This window comes from Cyprinodon variegatus, unplaced genomic scaffold (assembly GCF_000732505.1).
Source record: "Cyprinodon variegatus isolate N-32 unplaced genomic scaffold, C_variegatus-1.0 Scaffold668, whole genome shotgun sequence".
NCBI lineage: Eukaryota > Metazoa > Chordata > Actinopteri > Cyprinodontiformes > Cyprinodontidae > Cyprinodon > Cyprinodon variegatus.
Window position 1 is genome coordinate 28,461 of NW_015151121.1, and position 10,075 is coordinate 38,535.

At 37.8% G+C, this 10,075-nt stretch overlaps 1 protein-coding gene across 2 annotated transcripts in view; it reads left to right on the top strand.

Moving 5' to 3' along the window:
• Nucleotides 1–4,391: 4,391 nt before the first annotated feature.
• LOC107097061 (calcium-binding protein 8) overlaps nucleotides 4,392–10,075 on the top strand; it is a 102,873-nt gene continuing 97,189 nt past the window's right edge. Inside the window, exon 1 of one of the 2 annotated variants that reach the window (XM_015394039.1) lies at nucleotides 4,392–4,809. Coding sequence is in view for 1 of the 2 variants with exons in the window: in XM_015394038.1 (XP_015249524.1) it covers nucleotides 7,444–7,622 (179 nt within the window). In the remaining variant the exon portion in view is untranslated. Of the gene's footprint in view, nucleotides 4,810–7,346; nucleotides 7,623–10,075 lie in introns of those variants that run through there. The other variant, XM_015394038.1, reaches the window with a different exon arrangement.

Below are 10,075 nucleotides of genomic sequence, written 5' to 3' on the forward strand. Positions count from 1 at the left end.
ACTTACACTTATATATTTCACTCCTCTATATGTCACAGTCAAATATTGTAATTTCTACTCCACTACATTTCTAGGAAGCTAGTCGTTACAAGTTCCTTTTGGCTCAGCTTACTGTAGCTTTGTAATCTTCTGTTGTTGTTATTTTTATATATATATATTTTTTTTTTATGCATTTGGCCACACGATTGCTGAGTTGGAATTCAGTGGCTGCATCCCCCGAAGGCCAGATTCGTCGGATGATTACGTCACACCACAGCGCCGTAGCCCATTCAGATTGGTGGACTCCTTGTTATGAGGCTGCAAAATGCAGCCTCCTTTTTGCCCGTTTTGATGGAAGCGTCAGGTCTATCCTCTGTAGCCTTGGTATCCCGTGACTGATTGAGAGTCCAACGAGCTCCTGCTCAGAGGGAAAAGGGAACAGTGATGAATAGTTCTCTCTGAAATTAATGAAAATAGTTGCTTTAAATGGTTATTAAGTCAGATATGTGGCAGGTAATGTTTGGTTTATTGAAAGGTTTTATCTGTCCCTGTGTAAATGGGTTTGGCTGACATCTAAGCACACATTTGAATATCTTTACAGTGTGGGGACTATAAATCTGACATTTGTGATGATAGTACTGCTGCTGAAAATCGTTGAAAATGTTGTTAGCATACAGAACAGTAATGAGAAGTTAGGTATTCATTATTTGCCTGCTTCGTGTGTCAACTTTCATGGTTGCTTGGCGACAGAGTGTACAGGTGGTGAAAGCTAGAGAAGGCAGGACCTGTTTGAATCCATAGCCAAACTCTTCGGGCCTCCTTATTTTCATGAACCTCGAAAGACCCAGTCCAGGCAGAATGGGTCCTTGGAGGATACAGCTGAAGAAAACAAACACACCCTATTTTTCTCACAAAATTCTAAATTCATCCATTAGAACAGACATCTTGGATGTTTTTGTTATTTCTCTGTTTCAACACCAGTCTCAAATAGTACCTCATTAGCAGGCATATATAGAACTTTGACGAGCTGAGCAGGTAGTAAGTACCTCCAGGGAGAAGAGCCAAAACATGTAAGATAACAGCCCTTAGGACTGAATTTGGATGACTTTGGATGAATTTGGATAGACGTAAACCAAAAACCAATGAAACGTATAATAAGTTATCACACCAGTATATGTATATGAATATCAACACCAAAAAACAACATTATAAAAACACTTCATAAAAACAACATCATTTCAAGTCCAGGTTTACTTTTTGTACATAAATGTTTGCCTTCTGAGGCTTTGTGAAGGCAAATCTCTGTTTTGTATGGTCCAATATGCTATCACAAACCTAAAAACAATTAGCATTTAATTTTGACTAGGGTAATACTGTCTCGTAGATGTCCTCCTTCTGTCTGCTCCTTTCTATGCACTTCTGGAAGGCTTTTAATGTCCTGCAGCGCTGCACCACTACAGCACTTTTAATTGTATCTGTATGTGTTATGTATTGTTTTATGGCTTTGTATTAAAGCACTTTGGGAACCATTTGACTATTGTAAAGGTCTATACAAATAAACTTGATTGATTGATTATTTTTTGTGGACTTTTTATAATGAAGTTCTTCACACATGGTATATTTTGTAGCAGACAGGTTCTACGGGCCTGTACATGACATAGTTTCTCAAAGTTACAAGGATCTTTTAAATTACTCTGAAAATAATACAGAAATGTACTGAAAATTTGACTTGTACTTTTGAATACTAATGGTATTTTTAAAAGAGACTGCTTCAGTACTTTATCTTGAGTAGATTTTTTTGACCGAACAACTTTTACTTGTAGAGTAAGATTAGACAATCAGTATCAATACTTTTACTCAAGTACTACAGCTGAGTACTTCGTCCTCTGCTGTTAAATATATAGATGAGAAAGAAGCTACTTATTGTAATTACTGTTGGAAAACATTCAATTCACATTGTTGTTTTTGTTGAAAATGTATTTGTTTTATAGAAAGTAAAAATAAAGAAGCAGAGATGGATAATCTATGGCCAGATAGTAAAAACTCTGTACAGGGATTAGTTCCAAGTATTTGCATATCCAGCTCTACAACACAGACTGGGAGCTAATCACCTTGTTATGTAAACAGGATGAAAGAAACAAAGCATGTACAGATAAAAATCATGTAAGGTCACCAGTCTAAAAAAAGCATAAAACAAATTGTTAAAAAAAAAAAAAAAAGCTAAAACTATTCCTCTGTAGAGATGTGAAAGCTAATAAGGTCTGCAGACCACAACTTGTTCGGATTATTACTGCCAAATTAAGCAACCTATTAAAACTTGGAGTATGTTGAGTGTTTTCATATAACACTTTTATTCTATACTTTTTTAAAATAAAATGTCAGAGTAGACTAAATCATAAAAATATATATATATCTGCATTTCATTTTCCAGATACATAAAACCAGAGAATCAATAGTCTGCTTTCTTTTACCATATTGTAAAGCACTGCAGCATTTTCCTTAAGGTTTCCCTCTTTCTATCCTTTTACTTGTTTGGACAAATTGAAATTACTTTGCTGTGTGTTCCTCCAGGAAATCCTCCCATTAATTATGTTGTCTGCCAGCATTGAGTAACAACCAAATGCAGGAATACTAATCAGGCACTAAATCACTGAATGTCTGGACACCAGATAAGCTGCTGTCGGCTGTCCCTCATCTCTTTTTGGGACTCCAAATACATCTTGGGTCTTTGATATTCCTGTTTTTTTTTTTTTTTTTTTTTCAAATTAGTTACCTAAAACCAGAGGCAAAATTTCCTCTTGTAAACAAACTTATTCATCAATTCAAACAGAAAACATTGATGGATGTTGCACTCTAAAGTTCCTTTGGTTAAACTTTAAGATGATATTTAACTTTTCAGACTCACCAGTGTCCTCTGCAAAGTACAAGATAACTTTTCATGTCAGTTTCTGATTCAGCTCCTAATTTGATGTAATTGCATCAGTTCCAAAACCCCTTTTGTTTGTACAAATGTATTTGCCTGAAGAGTTATTTATGGCCTTATTTATCACAGAGTTATTGGCTCGTGTGACTCATCTCTCTTCTTCCCAGCTTCCAGGAAGTTCAGAAGCACATGCCTTGTTTAGAGGTCTGATGGAAGGTCATTGGTTGGTTTTAGCCTTGAAACTGTTTGGGTCCAAAATAAAACAAACAGTGGTCTGTTTATATAACGTTTAACTTACCAAGGGAAAAAAATAGATGCTTATCTAATTAAGCTACATTACAAAACAGAATAGAAAAGATAAATTACAAAATATGAAAAAGAAAAATACTCAAAAAGTTAAAAATATACTCTACAGCAAAAAATGCCACTGAAATTGTCAAAATTTGATGAAAGTCGTGCCATTAAATTTGAATAGTGGTTCAACAGAAATATCAATAATAAACAATCAAATAAACAAAAAAGGTAAAGCAGCATGATGGAGCTCCTAAACTAAAATGTTGCGGGAATCACTGCAATCAGGTGTTTTCTTAAATGTTCAGTCAGATTTCTACTCCTGTTGATGGTTTGTTGGTGAAATATTCAGGAACAAGCTGCTCTAATGTGTCTCATTGTCATTTGTAAAACCACAATTAAAAATCAATATTTCAATCCATCAAATCATAATTTCATGCAGTTTAATATATTTGAATCATTTGCAGGGTTTCCACAGGTTACTTATTAAAATATTATATTTAAATGAAGGCCTTATACTTGGCATTGAAATGTATTAAATGTGATTATCTTGGGATTTACGTTTTTAAAAACAATTCCATCAGGTATATTATATCAGATATAACTGGTTCCATGTGTTTTGTGCGGAACTGCTTCTTTTCTGCGGAACTTGCAGCTTGATGCGGAGTAGATCTATCTATCTATCTATCTATCTATCTATCTATCTATCTATCTATCTATCTATCTATCTATCTATCTATCTATCTATCTATCTATCTATCTNATCTATCTATCTATCTATCTATCTATCTATCTATCTATCTATCTATCTATCTATCTATCTATCTATCTATCTATCTATCTACTTATCTGTATGTTACTCATTCCTGTATAAACCCTGTAGACCATTTCATGCTTTTCTGGGCCCCCTTCTGGCCCCCTGGTACATTTTTGTCTAGAACCGCCACTGCAACAGGGAATCGGGACTTTTCTCTGGTAAACAAGCTTTATTAATCCAGGCTTTAGTTGTCCAATTCTACGGGTTAAGAAACCAAAGTGAGGATGAGCCGATAGCTGCAGGAGGAGTGAGCAGCCAATCCGCTGCTTTCCTGCCTTGTTGCGTCTGGATTTGGTTGGAGTCTCTTCTCTGCGCGCAGCTGCGCTCTCATCCATCTCCGCTCCGCACCTGTATTAGTGGATAGAAATACACAACATGTCACTCATACAAGGCGATGCTTAGTGACTCATTTCATTCTTTCTGATTAGTGCCGGATTTTTCTTTTCTTTACAGTTATCAGTCGAAACCAAGCAGGTTTCTTTTTTAATCTCTCTTTTTCTTTTATTTTTCTTTTTTTACTGATGAGAGTTTGGGCAGAAAGTGCAACTCGAATAAACGCAATCTGCTCCGCTGCTGGACCCTAAGACACAAACCTAACAGATTGTGTGACTCTATTTTTAGCACGGAAGATGAGCGCTGCGCACTGTCATAATAACGGAATGATCCAACATTAACTCCATTTCAGAGGATCGATCTCCGCAGCGGACTAAGGGCTCTTAAAGCGGATAAACTGGATCCCACTGCGAACATTGACTCCAGGATTTGACTGTTAACCTTCAGGCATTTAACGCTCCCAGAGGTAAGTTAAAGAAACCAGATAATAAATATCTAACTGATAGGAACTGAATGAGGATGCGCTTATGCGCATCGGGCTGGAGAAAAGGCTTTTAATGGAACCTCTGCACCTGTTGTTAGGATCAGTCAAACAGGCAAATAAACAAATAACCTCAGAAATATTTAGCCTTTATTGTTTCTATTACTATTTTAAATATCTGTGTTTTTATGTTAAGATCCCTATTTAAAGTGCATTTTCCAAGATATCCTTATGACAAAGTTATTGCAGAATTATTAGTTTTGATTATTCTTGGTTTTTCTGTGATCCTTTGCTCACTGAGTGAATGAATGAGCGGATAAATGTTAAACCCAGTGGTGGTGCTTGCATGAATGCTGCTGTGGACTACCCCCTCTCTCAGCCCCCATCCTATTTTTATATATATATAAAAAAAACTGCATAGGTAACTTCACAACTCATGAAATGCATAATTTTGGGGATTAAGAGATGACAACACAAAATGTTTTATCTATTTTATTTATCCCTTTCATAGAAAAGAAGAGAAAAAAATCACAAATTGAATTTTTTTAATAGAATCAACTTTTGAATGTACATTCATTTAGTCCAACTCTGACTATTGTGTAAATAGATTCCAGTTTCCTTTTAAAAGAGTAGCTGAGTTTCTATAATTAGTTGTATAATACTTTTTTTTCTCCAGAATTCCCAAAAAGGAATAAAGGCTATAGAATTTTGTTTTCAACAAATGCTGTTATAGGCAGAACAGTCTTGTTCAAGTACTTCCAGTCCAAGTACTTTACTCTTTAAGGTAAGTGCATCAAATTTTATTGAGATTCACTTAAAGGAAAAGTCTGGTCTGCAAGGAATAATCAGTGGATCATTATCTATACCTATAACTAATGTTTGCAGTGATTTAATGAATTTAGCGTTAATCCATAAAAAAAAAAAAAAAAGTAAATTTTGACAAGACCACTGAGTCTGGGAGCGGCCATTTTTGCCCAAATATAGCAACACCTCACTCCTGACATCTTCTGGCAGTGACGTCACGGCGCGGTAAGCCTAGCGGCATTCTTCCCGCTTTACAAGCAAAGTCGATGGGAACTACCAGACAAATCTGCAATCAACAGAAATTATTTAAGATTTCCAGAGGACTTCACCATTGAAATTTGTGAGAACTATAGTTAAACTGACAATGCCCACGTGCATGGCAGTTGGATGTCGTAATTCATCGGGTAAAAGTGAAAAAAGAAATTGTTTTTTTCACCTTTCCGATTCATGATCCTCCATGGACGGGTTCGTCGTTGGATTGCTAACTTGAAGAGGGAGGATTTGCCATCGAAACTTCTGGCCAGAGAAAAAACACGTCATATGTAGCCAACATTTCGAAGAACAAAGTTTTCAAGATGACTTGGATAATTGTGACAAACACCAGATACAGCACTGGGACTTGCTCAACAGCCGATACCGCACCGTGACGTCACAAACCGGCAGGTGGCAGTAGTGTTCTTTAACAAACAAGGATGTCTTCAGTAAAGCACATTCAAATGAAATTTACTCTTAAGTTAAAACACTTAGCATTTATTGAACAGTACGTAACAATTTTATATTTAAAGTACTTTCAGAAGTTTGAATTCTGAATATGACCGGACTTTCCTTTAAAAACTGTGAAACTGACCTTTACTTTAGTGCCGACTTCCCAGTGATGAGTCAAAAAAATAATCATGAGCAACAAAAAATGTACTAATTAAAAATGTATTTCTAAATAAGCTGCCTTCCCTGAAATGATGACACCATGGGCAGCGAGCCACAATGACCATATCATACAGAGACGATGCTGAAGCAATATTTAAGTAACATGAAGCCTGAGCAGAATGTGCTGTAATCAGAATATTATAATCAGCGTCTGTTGTGATGGGAAAAGCAGGCTGGATGTGATTACAGCAGCTAACAGTGTGAATGTGTGCGTATGAGTGGGTTGTGGGCTGATGTGGTGCTGTCAGAGGGCCAAAGCGGAACTGTAGACCCCATGCTGAGCAACATACCCCCCCCACCCACTATCACCTGCATCAGCATCCAGGGCGCGCTCTTGCCCCACATGGTGGCGCGCTGTGATGTTCACAGCATCCCTGTATTGACCTGCAGAGCGCACTATAAGAGCACAATACACCAATGCACTGACTGACTGTGCAAATGATCAAGTATTTTTCCCTCTTTCATCTGATTTGTATTTTCTGTATCCTTCCCCTTCCTTTGCCGTCATCTTCATTAGCTTTTGCATGCTGTGTACTCTGTCCTGATTTATTTTCTTTCTCTTAATAACTTCTACTACAAGTATTTCAGCTTAGGCATATGCAGAGCTGTCATTGGGGTTCATTAGTGAGCCCTTCTCTCAGTTTCCCCATGTGGAGGAATGTTTGCTTCGGAGAGTGAGTGGGAGAGGAGAAAAGGGCGGGGGGATGACGGGAGGGGGAGAGAAGGAGGAGTGGAGTGTGAGATTAGCCGCCGTACCTGCTGCTGCTGCCGCTGCTCAGACATTAACAGCATCTTTCTGGGAACTGATGCTGCTGCTGTGGGACGAAGCTGAACTGTGGAGGCAGCCAGGCTCACCGCGCTGCTGGAGGCACCCCTGCATCTAATCCTCAGATGGAGGAGGAGGTCACAGAGCCCGATCCTCAGACAGGCATGTCACAGTCGGAGGTAAACGGGGACCTGCCAGGCAACCCCTACCTGAGGGATGGGACACTGGACATCGTGGAGAGTCCAGCCAGGGAGCCAGTTGCGCTGCAGTATCCCTCAGAGTACAGTCCCAGCCACCAGTGTGGGTAAGAAAACAAAGAGTCTATTGCTGCAGGAATCAGCTGGCCATCTGTGCAGGGAGGTGGCACTTTATTTTTGTGAGAGGTGGATATTATTTAACAATAGACTGTTCTGTGACAATACTCTTTTAATCAAAGACGAAGGCACAACTTTGTTGCAAAAGGACGTGTGTGTACTGCATGACAGGGTATTTAGTAATGCTTGATTGGTGAACTGGTGAGGTTTTAAATGTATTTTCTGCAGTTTTAAAAATATTTAAAACAAACTGTACTTAGACTGAGTTACATGATTTAAGAGATGTTTTTCAGATTAAGATAAGCTGCTGATTACTACCAAGTTAGGGGTTCAGAGGTTCAAACTTGCAGAGAAACTTATTAGAGTAGAAGAACACTTTTTTGCATTGGAGATAAGCAGTTTTCTTTTGTAACCAGAGCAGAATTTAACTAATTGTTTATAGAATTCCAGATATTTGTTCCTTAACATATGAATTCATCCTGAACATATTTTTTGACCTATCTAAAGTTGATTTTTGTGGTTGAAGGGCTCTCTCCTGGTACAATGTGTCCCGGTCACACTCGATCCATTGCTATTGGCTGCTGTGCTGCAGGGTCTGATGTAAGAAATTGCCATCTGGCCTCCCTGTCATGTAGAAAGCTGTGAATAAAGCTGCACTCTTTTCATCTTTTCATCAGGCCACACTCTCCTAAAGCGTCCACCCTCAGAACTTAAAACCCACTGGTTTAGCTCCTTGTTCTGGACGATTACTCATTTCCCCAGAAGACTGGAATTTAAAACGAACCAATGAGATTTTATGTCACTGAGATTTCGTAGGTCTGTTGTTTATTTTGAACGATCAACTTTGATTAAGCTCCTCTGGTTTTTCTTTCCATAGTAAAACATGCATAAAATATGCTGTCTGTGGTGATAAAGGGAGCTTTTACACTCTTGAGGATTTGCCTAGTGGGTGAAACATTAGTCCAATCAATAAACTGTGAACTGGAACGAGAGTGAGGTGTCGCTTTTCCTTTGGTTTTAGGCTGGAAGTTGTTAAAAGACCTTAACAGCAGAAGTATGTAATTCAGTCTGATCCCTTATTTCAGCTGGAGCAGAAACAGAGAAATGTGGTTGTTTTTCTTTGTTTTGGTTTTTATTTTTTATTGGAAAGATATCATTCCAGTTTTCTACACAAACACATATGAATAAAGCAATGATTTTCAGTCCGATGCTTTAGTTCTGGAATGTTTTTTTCATTGACTTACTCAGAAATTCAAAGGTCAGTTTATATTAAATTTCCAACAGGGATAGAAATAAGTTATGACTTTGAGCCTTGAGCTTTTTCAGCCATAGTAAATGTTTTCAGTCTTTACTCATCTTGAAAAACATAAGCAGTAAAATAAATGCAGTTCCACTGGTAGTTGATTCAAGAGTTTGGTTTGAATTAAGCTTGGTGGGACACTGTTAACAATATTGATCAGGCATCCAAGAACACAACTGGGTGCTATAAACTATGTGTGTAAAATTCTCTGCTTTGGAAAGTCCTGACCTCAATATTATAGAAAACCTTTTGCATGAGTTAGAGTGGATGCAATAATATCTAATCTATTTTCCCATCCAACTATGAGCACACCCCTAGTGTATTTAGTATTTAGAAAGTTTCTCTAGTGAGAAAAAAGGGTTCTATGAACAAATTGGACCTTTAAGATCACAATTAAATGGAGACAAACAAATACTTTGGCAATATAATTTTGCAAATAACATTTTACAAACCATCTCTATAAAAAAACATGAAAACCAGTGAAGATTTGAGAATGTTTCAGAGAGATACATCTCCCGCTTGATCATGTACTGAGTTCAGAATTTTCAGCTAATATTTATTTGGAAATAAATTAGTGGGTGCTTTTTTAAACTAATCACAATAAATGAAAACATAATTTCAATAAAAATTAAACACATTCTGTTTCATCTTATATATATAAGGCCTCTATTGATCTTGTATTGAGTGCCTGTTCTTGTGCTGCCATGATTAGTGCCTCTGTGCTGTCCTTCAGTCTAGCCTTTTCCAGCCATAGGTAGGATTTTTTGATATCAGCCACTTCTTCTATTTGTCTGTGGCAGACATGGGCAATGTGGAGTCAACAAGTCATCTCCATGTCATGTATTTAATCTACCCAGCAAATTAACCAGGTGAGTCCAATCTGCACAGGTTAATTCACGGTACTGGACTCACCTGTTTCAGTGGCTGGGTAGAACAAATACATGACATGGAGATGACTTGTTGACTCCACATTGCCCATGTCTGGTCTGTGGTATATGCCGTGCAGCGGCTTGTCCCTCCATGATGGTTCTCCTTCCTCTTTTTTGTCCTCACTTTAGGTTTTCTCCTGCCTGAGGTATTCGCCAAGCCATTTGTCTTTGGGGGCCATCTTTCTGATGTACTCCTGGATCTTAGTTGTTTCAT